The 18,560-nt window shown below is 46.4% G+C and overlaps 1 protein-coding gene across 1 annotated transcript in view; it reads right to left on the bottom strand.

Moving 5' to 3' along the window:
• Positions 1–1,664: 1,664 nt before the first annotated feature.
• LOC103607025 (E3 ubiquitin-protein ligase HERC2-like) overlaps positions 1,665–18,560 on the bottom strand; it is a 46,201-nt gene continuing 29,305 nt past the window's right edge. The window contains exons 9-18 of the mRNA XM_008591574.1: positions 14,177–14,364; positions 13,223–13,420; positions 10,757–10,840; positions 7,255–7,396; positions 6,931–7,125; positions 6,047–6,159; positions 5,388–5,578; positions 4,315–4,420; positions 3,865–4,077; positions 1,665–2,608 (exon numbers count right to left, since the gene is read on the bottom strand). Coding sequence (XP_008589796.1) covers positions 2,336–2,608; positions 3,865–4,077; positions 4,315–4,420; positions 5,388–5,578; positions 6,047–6,159; positions 6,931–7,125; positions 7,255–7,396; positions 10,757–10,840; positions 13,223–13,420; positions 14,177–14,364 — 1,703 coding nt within the window. The 3' untranslated portion in view covers positions 1,665–2,335. The remainder of the gene's footprint in view (positions 2,609–3,864; positions 4,078–4,314; positions 4,421–5,387; positions 5,579–6,046; positions 6,160–6,930; positions 7,126–7,254; positions 7,397–10,756; positions 10,841–13,222; positions 13,421–14,176; positions 14,365–18,560) is intronic.

The raw sequence follows: 18,560 nt of genomic DNA, 5'->3' as shown, positions 1-18,560 counted from the left end.
CTGTTCAGAGTCCTCTTGGGCAAAGATGAAGAAGCCATTACTGTGAAAAGCAAAGCCCCTCTTTTTTATTCCTTTTGAGTAGGAATAGAGTGGTATAAGAGAAGGAAATAGACGATCCTCCAGTAATCCTGAAGTTTAAAAAAAAGAAAAAGAAAAGGAACTCAGAGGAGTATGTCTTAGGCAATTGCTCCTGACACTACAAGAAAAAGCAGAAGCGTGACTGTCGCAACACTGTGTCCCACACCTCTGCTGTGGCTTAGTGTGTCCTCTCTCCAGAGCAGCAGTTTTAGTCTTGGGACCCTTTTATACACTTAAGAGCTTACAGGATTCTCAGTAATTTCTATCTGGGTTGTATCTATCAACAGTTACCACACTGACAATTAAAACTGAAAATATTTAATACATTTAAGATAACCCATTACTTGCGAACATGAATATAATCTTGAAATTTTTCTGAAGCAGAAAACCGCAGTGAGAAGAATGGCACTGACTGACATTCCTCTCTTCACCGTCCGCCTTAATAGAAGACAGCTGGGTTCTCATTTCCACTTCTGCGGGCCACATATTGTGGTATGTTTTGGTAGAAGGATGTGAAGAAAATCTGGCCTCATGCAGATACTTAGTTGGAAAGGGAGGACCTTGTGGACGTCCTGAAAGGGATTCAAGAACCCCCGTTGTCCTCGGACAAGACTTTGAGAAGCGCAGTTCTAGAGGCAGAATACATCTGCCGGTCCACTGATTTTGGGGTTGGCCACATGGCTGGCTTTGGCCAACAGAATGTGGGTGAAAGTGACTGTGTGGTTCTGCCCTCCTGCACCTGTGTCATCACCATGATGAGACGTGCCCAGGTCCACAAGAGAGGCCTGTGAGCACAGCCCTACCTAACCTGAAGTCCAGAGCATCCAGCCAAGGTCAGCCATGCCATGAGCATGAGAAATAGATGTTGCTTCTTGCATGTCCCTGACTTTGGGGGTAATTTTGTTATGCAGCAAAAGCTGACAACAAAAGAGTTAGTGGTTGAGAAAAAAAAAAAAAGAAATACCATGCCGCTTATGGAAACTTTGAGCCAAGGTGAAAAATAAGACTAGATCTTGACACTCGACTATTTGGATATGGGTAATTTCCCAGAAAAAAACTTTCACTCTTTAGATCTTCTATGCCAGTGCTAAACATTCTGTCCCTGTATAAAGAAACTGTCTCCCAACATGAAATACATACTTTTGCCTTGATCTGGTACCATTTAAGTCAAGTTCTAGTGCACTAGACCTGTCAGCCAATGTTCCTACCCGGTTCTCAGTTCCTCCCTTTGCAGAGTTTACTATACACAAGCAGCTCAAAACCTGCCCTGTGGCCAACTGAACCAAAGGCACCAGTGAGCCCAGGCCACGGGAACAGGAACAATACTGCAAATGGACGGGCTGGGTAGGAGGTCAGAGGCGGGGACTCTGAAGCTCTTGGGCCCCACAGTCCCTGATACCAGTTGTTCCCCTGGGAACCTTCCATTCTCCTAATGATCTGTCCTTTGTCACCTGAGTTTGCTTTTGGTAACCAAGAAAGTCTAAATTAGACTGGAATGGATAAACTATTGATGTATCAAAGACAATTTTTTATTGTAGCATGTCCACCAGTACTAGTCTAACTGGTTAAGAAAGCTCAGCTTACAGTTTTGTGACAGATGTTTTATTTATAGGGAATTAAAATGTAGACACAAACATCATATATAGTACACTTTCCATGATAGAAGTTATGATACTGTTCACAGAAAGGCCTCCATTCAAATTACATAATGCATATGCTGAAATGGCACACCTGGGGAGAAGAGGGAGAACTAAATGGCCTTTTTGTTTTTCGTTTTGGCTTAAATACCCTCTGGATGCATTCAAGTAATACTGATCATTTAATGTTCAAAAAGCTTTTAATAAACAAAATTAGCTGAAATATTTATAATATGATTTAATTGTTGCACAGTATTTCCAATATACAAGCAAGATGATTCACGACACTTGAAAGGAAGAAAAAAATCTATTGCACCCACAAGTAAAAAGGCTTTATTCATTTTTAGGATGCTGCAATTCAGTATTTATATAAACATTTACACACTTTAGTAAACACAGAGTCCTACATGTAATGCAGCATTATGGGTGAGAAGACTCTTAAGTCCCAAAAATAAACGTCAAGCGACCACTCAGTGCTCCACGAGCACAGGCTGGTCACACAGCCCCTGTCTCTCTGCCCCCACCTCCCACACATTTCGAGGACTGCTATTTCTCAGCAGACACACCAGGCACTCTGCCCTCTTGCTCAGGCTCTCGTTTTGTGATGGCATTTCTGCATCTTAGTGTCCTGTTAAATAATCTTGTGTGGAATCTGAAGCAAATGAATCCACATCCTCATTATCCGAGTCATCACTGCTGTCATCGGCAGCTGGCTCTCCTGTGAGGGCTATGCGAGCGTAATCATCTGTGTCTATGGATTTGCAAAAGTGGATGGCATATTTCAGCTTCTCCTCTAGCACCTGTTTACAGGAATACCTGGGTAACTTCAGCAAAAAGAAACAGGTGTAGGATTCAGGAAGGAAGTGGTCAGGAGGGTTGTATTTATCCAATACCTGTTTATGAAAAATATTAAATAATCAGAGACTAGGTATGAGGATAGTTAAAACTGCAAGTCTATTTTATCGTGTTTGTTAGACTCTTAAGTCTTACAGAAATTATCATATTTTTGGCTAAGAATAACAAAATACCAGAAAACATATAATCTAGCCAATTTTAGAAATAAAAAGGAGCACTCATTCCTAGGACTTGCAGTAAAAACTAGCAATTAGTTATCGTGTTATAATATGACCTTGTTTACTCATGATCCTGTGAAGAGGACTCCACGGCTCCACCCCCTTGTTGGCATGGCTGGGACCCCCGCCTGGCTGGTGTCTGGCCTGGGGCGAGTGGGCAGTGAGCTCAGCAGCACTTGCCCACGTGGGGAAGTTCTCTGTGAGCCCACTGGCCCACTTCCAGCCACTACAAATTAAGATACTAGGGAGAAGCAAGAATTATGGACAAAAACTAGGAATTACCTACCCTTTGAGAGAAAAACTACATGTGCTCTCAAAGATCTCCCTGAAAGATGGATACTTTTCTAACCCTGCTGAGAAACATGGGTCAGGCTGTGCTTGGGAAGGAGCCGTACCCCAATTCTTCCAAGCATGATGGGGAGAGTGGACCCACCGCCCGACCCATCACCCCCAAAGTATTGCTACCAGGGTCCCAGAAGAGAGTGAGGTGTTAGGTCACTTTACCTCAGTGACCCAGCAGGTGCTTATTTCTGACCACAAATTAGAACCCAAAGCAAAACTCTTGTTCTCAATTTGATGAGTGGTTTCATTTTTCTCAGTAAGGAGCATACGACTTGGTGATACACCTGATTCAACATGTGTGCTCAAAATCTAGAACATGCTGACATAATAGCAGTATGTTCTGGTGGTGGTCAGGTAAGTTTTAAAAAAGTAGGCAGTCGGGCCAACCCATGGCTCATTCAGGAGAGTGCGGTGCTGATAACACCAAGGCCACAGGTTCGGATCCTATATAGGGATGGCCAGTTGGCTCACTGGCTGAGCGTGGTGCTGACAACACCAAGCCAAGGGTTGAGATCCCATTACCGGTCATCTTTTATTTAAAAAAAAAAAAAATGTAGGCAGTGGTACCTAAGATCTATAACCATAAAATCTAAGCCATCAATCAGAAAATTTGAGTGTTTTCCATTTTCGTTTCTATGAAGACATGAGAGACTCATTTTTCAATCTGCTGTAGGTTCATGTGTCAGAAGCATGTCATTGTCAGCTGGTGTCAGCCCAGCACTCCAGGTGCCTACCTGGATGACAAAGTCTCTGCCCCGGAAGTCAGCGATGGTCCTGGGCAGCCTTGTCCGGCCCCACACAAAGCGGAGGAAAAGGGAGCGCTCTGTGTTGGAGAAGGACTCCATCACCTCCCAGAACCACTGGATCAGGGGTGCAGAAGGTTCAATCCCTTTATACGTTGCCACCGACTTCAAAAGATGCAGTGGGATGTCCGGGCTGCCACACACCTGTGGGAGGACACTCCATCAGGGCTGGCGACTCTTCCAACGCCTTTCATTTCAGCAAGGATCTACACTTCTTTCTCTCACCTGTCCTGGGTGCCCGGGTGGACAACCTCATGTGGGGATGGGTATGTCCACACGCATGGACATATCTTAGATTTCCAAATGTAAGTTTTAACTAAGACATTAACTAGTGACACTGATCAGTGGGTTCCAGGGAAGCACCATGTGGGAGTCACATACCATTGTCTCCAGCTCATATCCAGTGAACAGAGAAAGGAGGGGGACGGGCACGACACGGGCCATTCCTTCCCGAACGGCAGCCACCTGCTCATCAAATTCATGGAGTCTGAAAGAAAAAGCTCACTTTACTCCCTGTCTTTGGTGCTCACACCAAGCCTCGCCACACAGCATTGTGGCCGCACACTCCCCACTGGAAAGATAGGGAAGAGTGGCTCCTGATGAGCCACACTGTGCTCTGCAGATGGCTGTGACAGAGCTTCTCCAAATACCGACTTCACCTAGCCTTGCAGACAGAATGTAACCCTAATGACCAACAATTCTCAGCATCCACTGGACACCCAGGAAGGACCAGAGCCAGATGCTGCAGAATCTGGATGGTAGAGAGCATATTTGTCTGCCCCAGGCCCGGGACACCATGCTGATCGCAGGACAGACGCTGTGTTACTGCAGGGTTGGGACTCCAAGGCAGACATGACACCAGGCACAGAACAGCCCAGGACAGCTGCCAGGACCAAGCCCAAGCACAGCCCAGCAAGCAAAGCCCACCTGGCATGTGGGGTTTCGTCCAGACACCTCACAGGTGCTTTTGGAGGACACAGGATGTCGGGACGATGGAAGCCATGACCTGCCTTGCAGCAGCAACCACACCATGCCTGACCCAGGGCGCCTGAAGGCCATGCACACTCAGACCTGGCAGAGGCTGTTCTGTGCCTTGCACACAGCCAGGAAGGGTCCAAGACAACTCCAGACACAGCCCTGTCCCAGGAGAGCTCCAGAGAACACACAGAGAGTGGAAATGGGCCCTGCGGCCTTTGCGTAGTCAGTCCCCAAAAGGGTGGATTTTATTTACCTCAGAAGTCTAGTTGAGCCAGTAATTTCAGGCTAGAATAATAAATACTCTGACCCTGATCACAAAATAAGCATCGTAACTACAATCAGCAATAGCTGGAGCCAAATCCACTAGCATTTTACTGTATATGACACTTCTGAAACACATAGATCTACAAGCAGCCATTTTCTGCTACTTTTGTTATTTATTAAGTCAAAGCAACTGAGGACAGATGGCCACGAACCTATAGTTTATTGCCAGTCGGACATACTCGGCGCGGTTGTCCAGGGTGATGTGCATGTGCTTGGAGCTCAGCTGCACGTCCTGACCACTGGCGCTGGGCACCGCAAAGGGCAGGCTCATGGCCTCAAACTCCTCCGAAGTGGCCTCATTGTCGCGGATGTACATGAGCCCAGGAATAAAATCTTTATCGACCTTTCAAGGAAAAGAGAGCCCACATGTTGAATCAGGGCTGTCCCCACGTGGCAGGCACACCAGGTGCATGGGCCCCGGTCTGCATCTGCGTGCACTGCACGCATCAAGAAATAGAGAAAGCAGCAGCAAGGCAGAGCTTCACCAAGGAGCTGAGGAGAGAATTCAGAATTCTAAACTGCTGAGAAAGCAGCAGCAACCGGCTCGTGCCAGCTCCTTCACTGTGCCCCGAAGGGCAGGGCAACTCGGGGCTGCCGAGAGCTCAGCTTCTCCCCAGGAAGGACAGTGAGCTTTCTTATCTGACCAGGCTGTGTATGCTCTAAAGCTCCACAGAGTAGATGGCCTGCCGAGTTTCAGAAATGAACCAGCCTCATGTCCACTTAAAGGTAGTCGGCGGGCAGCAGACTCAGCATCACCCAGGAGTGCGGACCAGGCCAGACCTCAGGGGACCCCCACTGCTGGACAAGTTACCTCGCTGAGGTCTGCGATGGTGAGACTCATCCCAGCCAGCTGCTTCCAGACGGGCTCAGCGAGGTTGAGGCTCAGGGGGCTCCCGGTCCGGATGGCGATGCCCAACAACACACCTGACCACCAAGCACAAGGGACAGGGACAAGTGAAACCCCACGGGGAACACTAGCTTCACGCTGAGGCCTCAGTGCCTTCTACACCAACAACACCCAAGTCCACAGACCTGGGTCCATCCTCAAAACTGTTCCCTACGCTAAAGTTCTTGTTTCTTTTTGTTCCTATGACACAAGTCTCTAACTCTTCACATTCTTTCTACACACAGGCGTAAGCCACACAAAGGCCAATTCTTGTTCCTCTGATGGCAAAGCAAAGAGCTGGAGCTTCTCCCAAGTGGTGGGTGTTCTGCTGGGGAGGTGCAGGCAGTGCTGCACTGACCCTTAACCAAACAGGGAGAGACTGGCCAACTGCTGAGCACCCAATCCCCACATATCCTGAGTTTCACAAACAGTTAAGATGCAGAAACAGTACTCCAGATTCCCCTGACTGCCAAAGACATATTCCAGTCCCTAGCATGCAGCCTCGGACTGCCTGGCTGTGTAAGTCTCACCACTGTGCCAGGATCAGACACTGCACAACTCCCAACAGCTCACCACTACCAAGCCCTCAATGCTAGACAGGAAGTCAACCACAGCACCTTCCCACTTCCATAATGTTGGTGAAACATAAAATAAATGCTAGAAATTATTTTCACTGGTAAGAATCTCAAAAGTTAAAAATAGATATTCAAAATATCTACCATCACTCCCAAAACAGAGAGCAGACACTAAACTAACTCATGAGTGGGCATGAACCACATCAATACAACCAAGCAACTGAGAAGACCCACCCAAGAAGCGGAGCATGCTGCTGTGCACGGGTGCCCTGGCGGCAGGGTTGAACAGGTAGCAGTCTCGGTTGGCCCCAGACTCATCCCTGCCGTTGGGTGTCACAATCAGCAGGGGGGTGAGTCCATTCTGCAGCTCCTCACAGATCTCTGCTATGGACTCGCTGTAGCCGCCCCCACAGTCATCCACAGATTCACCTGGAGGGAAGGGAGAATCAGCCCACGCAGGCCACCCCACCAACACTCGTGCCCTCTGCCCACCCACTGCAGGCTCACAGTCTTTGCCTCCTGGGGCCAGAGGCACTCCAGTGCCCACCAAGTCCTCACCCACAAACTTGACTTTCCAGACACGGTGAGGGAGCAGGAGGCTGTCAGGACTGAACGAGCTCATCTTGGCGCACATCTGCCCAAAGACAGACTTGGTGCCATCGGGGCCAGCTAACCCACCTTTGCTTCTCGAGCGTTTGACCTGGAGAGGAGAAAGAATCGCATGACCACTGCTGGTGGAAAGCACGCAGCTGGGATGACCTCCTGCCTGCTCTGCGCCTTCACTCCCTGGTTCTGCTTGTGGGAGGGGATCATTGCCCGGAGCCTGAGCCCAGCCAGCCCACACCCCAGCAATGCAAAAAAAGCAAACCCAGCAAAGGGCCTATGGAAGTGACCAACCCCATGACCAATTCCCCAGGGCCCTTGCCCCACATGTGAGCAGGCAGCACAGCCACACCCTGCCGACCACAGAGCTCCACTCTGAACACCTTGGGCCCCCACCCAGCGACACCACACTTAGGTAGATTATCTTCATACTCCATAACCTTAACGGCCGCCAACTACTTCACTACCTGCTGTGAGCACCACATGACAAGACACCAGGACTCCAAGAGTGGCCCTCATAGCAGACTACGACAGATTCTCAGCGCTCAAAGATTCACACCAAATGGCTCTGAAGACCACCTTGGCCAGCGAGATACCTCCCTCTCCTCATCTATTCAATGGCACTGATCCCATGTCCAACCCCGGGGCACTGAGTCTCCCCCACAAGGACAGCCACTTTGTGTGCCCATAGCTCTCATCTTAAGCTAAGATTTTCGAACTAAGATTAGACCAAGGGCCTTAAGGCTGTTACATCAGCATGGATTTGGCTCATGCCAGTTTGTATTCTAGGCTGTGCTTCAGAATCATCTGGAAAGCTCAGTCTGAAATGATGTCAAAATGAAGCTAGAGAAAAAATGGTCATAAGAATATATTTTTATGTTAACTCTTCCTGTAAAACCCTCATCCTCCTTAACTCACTTTAAGTGAGGTCTAGGTTGAGTTTAAACAGATAATTCTCCTTAGAGCACAAATTACCAAAACCAAGACTAAAAATGTAAGAAGAATGATGATAAAAATAGCTGGTGCCTGCAGAATGGACTTTGCTATGTGCCACACACTTGGCTGCATGTTCACAAATGCCATTTCCTTTAACCTCACAGCAATGCTTTAAGGTACCGATTGCCCCTGGAGGAGACTGAGCTACAGAAGGAGAGGACCGTGTCCATAGTGCCACCACGGTCACGTGAAGGGAGATGCTCGTCACGTTTCCCACTCCAAACTATGGGGCTGCTTCTCCTCCACAGACAGTGCCAGCTACCAGATGCTGACTGTCCTTGGTTTCTACAGAAAACAATGGCCCTGTGAGTGCAGTTACAACCCCACGGAGACACACCCGTGTGTGGACAATGCTTCTTCCAGTCAACGGGAACACAGGTGACTTTTACTGTCTTTGATATGAATTTTCTAAATTTTCAGAAACGAGGCTGCATTAATTCTATAATAAACCTAAAACTAATTAAATGTTTTTATGTACAATGATTTTCAGACCCTATTATGAAACTAATCAAATTCACCACACACACACACACACACACACACACACACACACACACACACACACACACACCCTCTCCAGGAAGGCGACCGAAGTCTTGGTACCTCTGGAACTCTTTCTACAGCCAGGTCTGCAAGCCCCTCCCTGGCATCCCCATGCAGAGGCTGAAGTTGAGCTGATCCCTGCAGTCGTGGCCAGCTCAGTGATGGTGTCCTGTGCTCACCTTGGATTCACCAAACGTTTTCTCCCCATATTCTATTTTTAGTCAGAAAAACACTTGTTTCCTCATTTGTGGAAAAATTCCTAGCTTCAGGAGGGCATGATACCCTGAACTGCAGGGCCCCTGGCTCCAGTGCCCAAGGCTGTGGCTGCATGGAGCAGTCCCCAGACATCACTCCACACTGCACATGGTGCTGTGAGCTGTCTACAGCTTCTTAAGAAGGTCTGGTATATCTGTCTGCTGTCTATCCACTTCACTCTTTCAAATACGTATTCACCATTTTCACAGCACGAGCTGGTGCTCTACAGATGTATAGGAAAGAAATATGCAGCACACGATAACCTCTTAAAGGTCTGAGAAAAAGACAGAAGCAGGTGTGCCTGGCCTGGGCTCCAGACCACTAAGGCTTTGCTGGCACCTGGAGCCCCCAGGTGTGACCACCCAAGTCAAAAACCCCTGGCCCAGAACCAGGGTGCCCTGCTGAGGTGGAGATGTGACCAGGAGCACTCAATCGCTTCTTCCCATACACATAAACTTCAGCGTTCACAACCTAATGATGCAGAGCAAACCAAAACGATCATCTGAGGTGAGGCAATAAAAGCTTTTTTATGAACCTAATTAAACAACCATTTATTTTTGGAAGTGGCTGACTGACCTACAGCTCAGCGTTAGATACTCTGACGTCAGTGAAGAGACCAGTTCCATCAATGTGGTCACATGTGCTGTCCAACAAAGGACGAGAGTTTCATGTCTTAATTCAAGATGCCCCCGAGTACAACTCTAAAAAGACTGCTAGTCATGTAATCGACATCAGGGTAAAATCATGTGTTAATGCAAAGGTGCAGGAACAAAAGATTTGTTCTTCATGGCTCTCTGTTTCCAAGAGGCAAGGCAAACTTCACTGAGCAGCGAAGGTCAAGTGCTGCACGCGATCACAACCGGCGGCCAGGCCCTGTTTTTTGTGATTCACTTTTAAACTGTAAGTTTATGTACACTTGGCAACAGTATAAAGTCAAAAACGGCCTACTTTTTGTTTCTTTGATTACTACCATGAGACAGTACTAGTGATTCTAGCTTATTAAATTGGCAAAGAAAACCATCAGCACTGGAGAGTGAAAGTGAGCTGTTGTGACTGTTCCAGGAACCGAACGAGTGACAGAGGACACACTGCAGATGGCCTTGCCTGCATCAGAGAAAAGTGGGTACAGCCTCCTGACCCCACCAGAGGAATCTGACAGAGGAAACTATGATACATCCTTCCAAGAGAAGAGCAGGCTGCTGCTATACACAACCCCACAGAACCCTACTCTATGGCGCAAAAGGTGCTCATGATGCATTAAATTGGAAAAACAGCAAGTTACAAATGAGAGTGACCCGGTTTTGGTTATAACAAACATATACATGCCCCCAAATGTAACAGCAGCCGTTACCACTGTGTGAGGGAAATATGGCTGATTTTTGTTTTCCTTTTCTTGGTTATCTGTACGTATTTGTGCTTTTGGGCTACCTAAGAGAAATCTTTCTTACTTCTGTTATAAAGAAAAGCATTTACATTACTACCTGGAAGCCTCGGCATCACGGGACATCATACACAGGAAGCACCAAAGGGGAAGGTGCATGTGCTCTCTAAAGCAGGGCACACGGGAGGCAGGCTGTGATCCCTCTGTTCCCACCCAGGCTCACACCCAGAAAGGCATTCCTTCTAAGACTGTCTGGCTTGAAGGACAGTCTCCACGTGTTACCTGGATTCGATTCAACTCCACAACAGGACCGTGTTGACGATCTCGCACCATAGTTGCCTGCACCACTTTTCGGAAAGCCGCCTCCTAAAACACGCCAAACAGACGAAATTTAGAATCTAACATAGAAAGCATCATCCATACACAAATCATGCAATATCTTTCTTTAAAATCTCTTTTGAAAGTAAGACTTCCTTAAGAATAGGAAACTGCCAACTCTCTCAAGCTGAGTGGCCACAGGGGCATGGCCTGGCCCTGATGCGTACAGGCTGGATAGCCGGGCAGGGGCAAGGTACCCTCAGGAAGCGCCTTGGCCTGATGCGGTCCCTGGCTGTCTGGAGGTACCCAGCATGTGCTGGGCACAGAGCAGGTAAGCCAGGGCCAGCAAGCACCTGCTCTGCCTTAGGTCTGGAAAGCCAAGGTTCCTGTGCCACAGCACAAGTCGTCCAGTGACAGGGCCTGACGTTAAGCTACTCGCTGACCACAAAGCAGCTGCAGGGTCAGGGAGCCCTGTGAAACAAGCCGGGCCTAGGATGGGGATGGGGAAGACAAAACAGAAAAGGGAACATGAATGCACACAGTCCTGGAGTGCCCAGGGTGGAGGAGGCTAGCACAGAGAAAGGGGCACAGCCTGAACATGGGTGCCACAGTGAGGACTCTGACATCACCCAGGAGGAGGCAGGCTGGCCATACCTATATGGACGGGATGCAGGAAGCAGTGCATAGCCATGCCAATGGTAGGAGGAAAGGGACTTAAGACACTCTAAGGAAGTACCACCCATGGGGCTCCCAGCTCTCTTTGCCAGGTAAAGGATCGTTTCCTCTTCCAGAGTTGTGGGGGGTCCCATGAGGGCACAAGGGGCCCTCGGCAGAGGCTGAGCCTCTCTCCCAGGTCAGAGCCTAATAACTCCAATCCCTGAAGGCAGAGGCGAGGTCTGTTAGCAGCCCAAGGAGGAAGCCCCGAGATGGGAGGAGACCCAGAGAGGGTGTCAGCAGGTACCGCACCACCACGCCGCGGACATGCGAGCACCCAACTTTTCCTCTGAACTGCAGGCCCACCCAGCCCTTCTGGAGTGCCCTTTTCAGTATTCTAACTCAGAGGTAATAAACCCTCCTGCCTCTCCACAGTCACCCCAACACCACTCCAGCCTCTCCAGCACAGGCTGGTCCTTCCCCATACCCAGGAGAACAGAGGCACCTGCATATTCCCTGCTGCTTCCAGCTGTCCGCAGTGCTCCCTCCTCTCCCACAGCCTCAGGCTCCCCCCACGCTGGGTCGTGTCCCCCCTGCACCCGACTCCATGCACACCTGGCTCACACATGGGACGTGCCCCACCTCTCACTTTTTTCTCTCCCATCAAGGAAAGGCTCCGACCCCCACTGCTTATTATCATTTCCACTTTCAGAATTAAAAAAAAGAAGGCAAAGTAACCATGTTTGGTACTTCTTATATTGAAAAATAGTTGAAATTAAGTTTCATATCAATTTTACCTGCCCACAACTTGTCCCTGCTCCCATCACCAGATAGATGACCTCACCATTAAACACAATCCTTATCACTTCGTGCACTCAGGGATACATGAAAGTAAAATGCTTGAGCTCAGCTCTCTGAGCAGAAGTTGTTATAGCCAAGTGGAAACAAAGCATCCTAAAAAAAAAACCTGTTTGGACAGGACTCCAAAACATCTAAGTTTTATGATATCATTAAGAGCAGACCATAATCTTGATATCAAAATATGTCATAGAATCACACACTCTTCAGGTTTAGAGGATTCCTCAATCTGACTTCTACACTTTTTTCCCTATACAAAGACTCCCTGACGTACAATAACGAGCTCCTTCTAGATCATCCTGTCAAGCTGCTTCCCAGAAAGTTGGCGACTTCCAGCAATGGGAACTCCCTAATTTCTGAATCAGGCATTCCATTTCTAGGAAGCTCTAATTGTTAAAAATGTCGATGGGTCAAAACCTGTCTGGTGACTTTCAGGTGTCCTCATTCATTCACACCTGTTGATATATCACTTGGCCTTACACATCCTGGCACAGAACTTTTATCTGAGCTAGCTGTGACTCTTGGCACCCTCTGCTGGACATCCCTGGGAGAAGCAATTACCTAATTATTTTTCCTTCCTGTGCCAGTGGGGATTTGCCATAATGCCTCAAGGCCAGGTAAGCAAAGGACCATGCAATGAACAAAAGCTTGATTTTGTAACAACACCCCCCTCCCTGCCCCAACTGTTTGGGAAGGTGGGAGGCAGAAAGGGAAAAAATGCAGCACCATACTATTACCGAAGACATTTCATTGATACAATCTAAGTACCCAGAACAGAGTCACCTGGTAGGCACCCGATGAACACTGCCTGAAGGAGCTGTATTCTTCATTCTCTACTCCCAGCACAGGAATGTTTGCTGGGCTAAAATTTACAGAAGACATTAGTTTCACCTACAACAAAGACTGCTACTAGAGTACCTTTCCCTGGGATATGAGAATTCCTCGTAGAGTATCAAACCCAACAGAAGGCCCGAGTCCAGTTTCATCGAGAGAACCCTCCAGGTCAAACATGGGGATGCAAGGACAGAAGAGCTCCGAGATGTGGTGCAGCAGCAGCAGCCGGTTCCTCAGGGCTAACACAGGGATTTCCTGCAGATGATTGTACTCCATGGGGACCTGAAACATGGAAACTGCATTAAGTCAATGTCACTATCAACTACACAGATAAGCAACAGTTTGTAAATGAATTCTGAGAATATTTTTTTCAAAAACAATCACTATGATTTTCGAGTTTGGTTTGAAAAACCTCACTGTGTTGCTTTTAGAATAAATTTGAGGCCAGTTTGACTGTTTGCACCGAGTAATGTGAGTTAAGGAGAATGCTAAAAAAATCAGTCCGTGGAAACATATTTACTAAGAAACACGTGAAGCATAGTTCTACGTGGTCTATGAGGTGTAGAATAAAAGGTGACAAACGGACATATACAGAACTTTGGCTGGCATGAATATCAAGGTTCTTTTTTTTTTTTTTCCTTTTTGTCTTTTTTTTACTGACCGGTAACGGGATCACAACCCTCAGTGTTGCGCCCGTACCGGGGACCAGCAACAGGATCGCAACCCTCGTTGTTGCGCCCGCACCGCGTTCAGCCAGCAAGCAGAAACCAGTCTCCACATTGGATCCGAACCCGCAGCGGGATCGCCGCCGCGCTCTCAAGTGGCGCACTCTCCAGCGCGCCACCGGGCCGGCCCCAAGGTTCTTAAAAAGCACTGTTTTCTAATAGTATGAACCTGAATTACTTTCAGTGAGATACCTCTGTAAAAAGGTGATAAATAATGAAGCATGTGTAGCTGTACCTGAATGACTCAGTATGTGGGCAGTGACTTGGTCACACCATGCTCACCTCCTTGCCCACCTGCCCTCACAACACTGACCTGTGCAGGGAGCTTGCCGGCACTGGCGGGCTTGCTGGTCGACCAGGCGAGGGTGTGTGCTGAGCCACAGGCTACACGGTTGACCTTCTTACCCTGAAGAGCAGCTACCAACCGAGGCCTCTGGATGGCATTTGTTGTTCCATCTCCTAGTTGACCCTCATCATTGTCGCCCCATGTATAAACTTCACCTAAATGAAGTGAATTTGAAATAATAACTTGTACACCAGGAGTAATGCATGCACAACTGCCAATGTCTTCCCCTCACAAACAATGTCAATGTTCATGATCATCCAACTGGGTGCTGATGGTCACCTCTCTGAATGTCAACTTCATGTGTGACCTAGATGTGAATACCATCTACTCACACATCCCAGGAGGCAAGAATGCTTCGGGACTCTGCATAGCTTCTGCTGGCCAACATGCCCTTTCCAGGGAGAGGAACACAAGACTCTGGCCTTAACAATCCAACAGTGTTAGTAGTTCACAGGACTACACATGCAGTTGCAACAGTTTTCAATCAGAACAAATAATATAAAAACAGTTGGTAATATCCCTAACAACCCAAATCACTTTTGCATGTTAAATGGAGGAGAAAAAATGAGTTTTCAGATAAACAAAATCTGTTGTTAAAGGAACATGCAGTTCCTTCTATTCATATGCTAGACATAAGATTCATCATTCAGGAGAATCATATACTTTTCACCATACCATGCTGGACCCCTACCATGAAATACCACCTTAAAAGGAAGGTCACTTCACGACTGGGATAGGAAATTTATGTTTATGTTCTCTGGAGACATCATTAGTCCTGACAAATCCAGAAAGACTTCTCAGGGTGCCATGCAGACAGTAGGCACTACTCCATAAAGTGGGGTGTCTGTGTGACCCAGTGCCTATGCCCTGCACCTATACTATACCCTGCCTCGCCCCACCCTCAATGCTTCAGTCCTACAGCCAGTGGGTGGGCATCAGAGCACAAGCACAGCAAGGAGGATGCTGCAGCAAAGGCGCAGACCGGTGGGTGAATCAGAGTCCACAAGAGCAAGGAGGGCATCCCCTCGGGGGTGGCCCAGAGGAGGTGAGGGTCCATGTAGGGAAAGGGCACAGGCAGCAACAGGACATGGGTTATACACAGGAGGAGGAGCTGAGTCGCTGTCTTAGGGATAATGGGATCCAGGTTTACTACCAAAAGAGAAAGGAGTTGCAAGCGTAAGAGACAGAAAACTAGAATTGAACCCACTGGTACTGAGCTGGAACTGGGGTACTAGTGTGGACTCAGGGTTTTCAACACACATGCATAGATATAGAAATAAACATAAAATGTAAACTTGTGACTGTTTACACATTCCCTGACTCCGTCATGGAGAACAGCTGGGGAGCAGTGACACCCCATCGTAATGAACACACCTATCACCCAGATCTTGACTCTTCCAAAGATGCCAGGGCTCCCTGAGGAAACGGCCAATTCTAGGCATCGGGTGTGGAGAGTATAAGACAAGGCATATCATCTTGTTGTACCAGAGCAAGGAAGTACTGAAAGCACGACAGGGACACACCAGGAGATAAAGCCAGCCCAACAGGCACAAATTGAGCATCAAAATAAGTAGTAACAGGTTATATATAACCCACTGAATAAATTAGGAAACCATGTTTATATCTGTATAGACAGATATAAACAAATAAGTGAATAAAACACTGGATGAGGAAAAGATATTTAAATAGATTCAGAATATCCTTCCCAAATACTTATTAATTACCAGGATGTTCACAGTGCAAATGCCCGGAAAACATCAACTTAATCAAGTGATCAAAGTTAACATCATCAGCAATGGGACAAAGAAAAATTCCAAGCTACCCGAAAGGATGGATTAAGATGATGGAAGACACATACCTGAATCTACTGAGGAAACATCAGAAAAACCCAAATGGAGGGACATGCAATAAAATAACTGGCCTTCAAAACTGTCAAGGTCTTGACAAAGTAGTAGAATCATTTTTTAAAAACCCACCAAATTGAAGTTCTGGAAATAAAGAATATGTTATCTAAACTGAAAAACTCGACAGAAGGGCCGGCCCGGTGGCGCACTGCTACAGTGCGCCGCTTGGGAGCGCGGCGGCGCTCCCACTGAAGGTTCGGATCCCACATACAGACCGGTTCCCACTCACTGGCTGAGCGAGGTGCGGGTGCAACACCGAGGGTTGCGATCCCGTTGCCGGTCCCGGTCCGGTATGGGCGCGACACTGAGGGTTGCGATCCGTTGCCGGACACGAAAAAAGACAAAAAGGAAAAAGGAAAAAAAAAAAAAAACAACTCGACAGAAAGTTCCAACAGCAGACATGATCAAAGAATCAGCTTGAAACAGAACATATGAAATTATCTAGAAAAGCAGAAAGAAAAAGAGATTAAGAAAAGGTAAAAAGAATTGCAGCGATTATGGGACTCCTTTAAGCAAAATAACCTCCACATAAGTGGTGTACCCAAAGGAGACAAAAAAGGAAGAGACCTGGAAAGCATATTTAAGGAAATAATAGCTGACAATTTTCTACGTATGGAGAAAGATGGCAGCATCCAGGTATAGGAAGCTCAGAGGTCGCCAATCAGACTCAACAAGGAATATCCCAAGACATATCATAAAACCAGAGACAAAGAAAGAATACTGAAAGCAGCAAGAGAAAAAAAAAAAAAAAAAACCCACAACATTTAATGCTCTAGAGTCCTAATACATCTCTCAGCTAATTTCTCAGCAGAAACCCTACGGGGCAGGAAAAAGTGGGATGATATATACAGAGTGCTGAAGGAAAAAGACTGTCAACAAAGAATTCTGTATCCAGCAAAACTGACCTTCAAATATGAAAGAGAAATAAAGTATTTCTCAGATAAACAGAAACTAAGGGAATTCATCAACGCTAGACCTGACTTACAGGAAATTCTTAAAGGGAGTTCTTCAATCTGAAAGAAGATGATGCTAAGGAGTAGCAAGAAAACATTCAAATGTACATAATTCATTAGCAAATTAAGTACACAGACAACCTCAGAATACTCCAATGTCATAAGGGTGGTGAATAAACCACTGATATCCTTACTATGAAGACTAAACAACAAACCCAACAAGATTATAACAAATTCAACAATTGTATGAGATAGGCAATATTAAAAGATGTAACTTGAAACAACAAAATGTCAAAAAGTGGGGGGACTGATGTCAAAGAATAGAGATGGCTTTGTTTTTTTCTTTTTTCTTATCAATTAAAGTTATGTTGATATTACTTTAAAATAATCTGTTATGATATGTTTTTATAAGCCTCATGGTAACCACAATACAGAAATCTATAATAAAAATACTAAAAATAAATAGTGAGAAATCAAAATATACTACTAGAGGGCTGAGCCCGTGGCGCACTCGGGAGAGTGTGGCGCTGGGAGCGCAGCAGCGCTCCCGCCGCAGGTTCGGATCCTATATAGGGATGGCCGGTGTGCTCACTGGCTGAGTGTGGTGCGGCCAGTCTCAAAAAGGACAAAAAAAAAAAAAAAATACTACTAGAGAAAATCACTTAATCATAAAGGAAGACAGCAAAGACCAGAAAAAAGGAAAAAAGGATCTACAAAACAACCAGAAAAAAAGTAACAAAATGGCAGTAACAAGTCTTTATATATCAATAATAACTCTAAATGTTAATGGACTAAATTTCCCAATTAAAATACAGAGTAGCTAAATGGATGGATTATAACACAAAAACCAACAATATGCTGCTTAAAAGAAACTCACCTAACATATAAGGACACACATCTGAAAGTAAAACGATGAAAAAAGATATTTCAAGCAAATGGAAATCAAAAAACAGCAGGAATAGCTATATTTATGTCAGATAAAACAGACTTCAAGCCAAGGAAAAGAAAAAAACATAGGACATTATACAAAGATAAAGGGATCAGTTCAATAAGAGGATATAACAATTCTAAATATATACATACCCAATACTGAAGCACCCAGATATATAACAAATATTACTAGACGTAACAGGAAAAACAGATTCCAACACAATAATAGTTGGGGGCTTTATACCCCACCTTTAACAATGGACAGATCATTCAAACAGAAAACTGACCAAGAAATATCAGCATTAATCTCAACTCCAGACCAATTAGACCTAATGGACATTTATAGAACAATTTGTCCAACAGCTGCAGAATACACATTTTTCTCAGCAGCACATGGAACATTCTCTAGAATAGACCATATGTTAGGTCACAAAAAAGTTCCAATAAATTTTATTTTAAAAAAATTATTTTAGGGGCCGGCCCGGTGGCGCACTGGATAGTGCGCCGCTTAGGAGGCGCGGCATGACTTCCCCCGCCAGCGTTTCGAAACGGCCAGATGACCTG

The sequence above is a fragment of the Galeopterus variegatus genome, unplaced genomic scaffold, assembly GCF_000696425.1.
Source record: "Galeopterus variegatus unplaced genomic scaffold, G_variegatus-3.0.2 Scaffold7050, whole genome shotgun sequence".
Classification (NCBI taxonomy): domain Eukaryota; kingdom Metazoa; phylum Chordata; class Mammalia; order Dermoptera; family Cynocephalidae; genus Galeopterus; species Galeopterus variegatus.
Note: the sequence above shows the minus strand (reverse complement) of the source record. Positions and strands in the feature narration are given on the sequence as shown.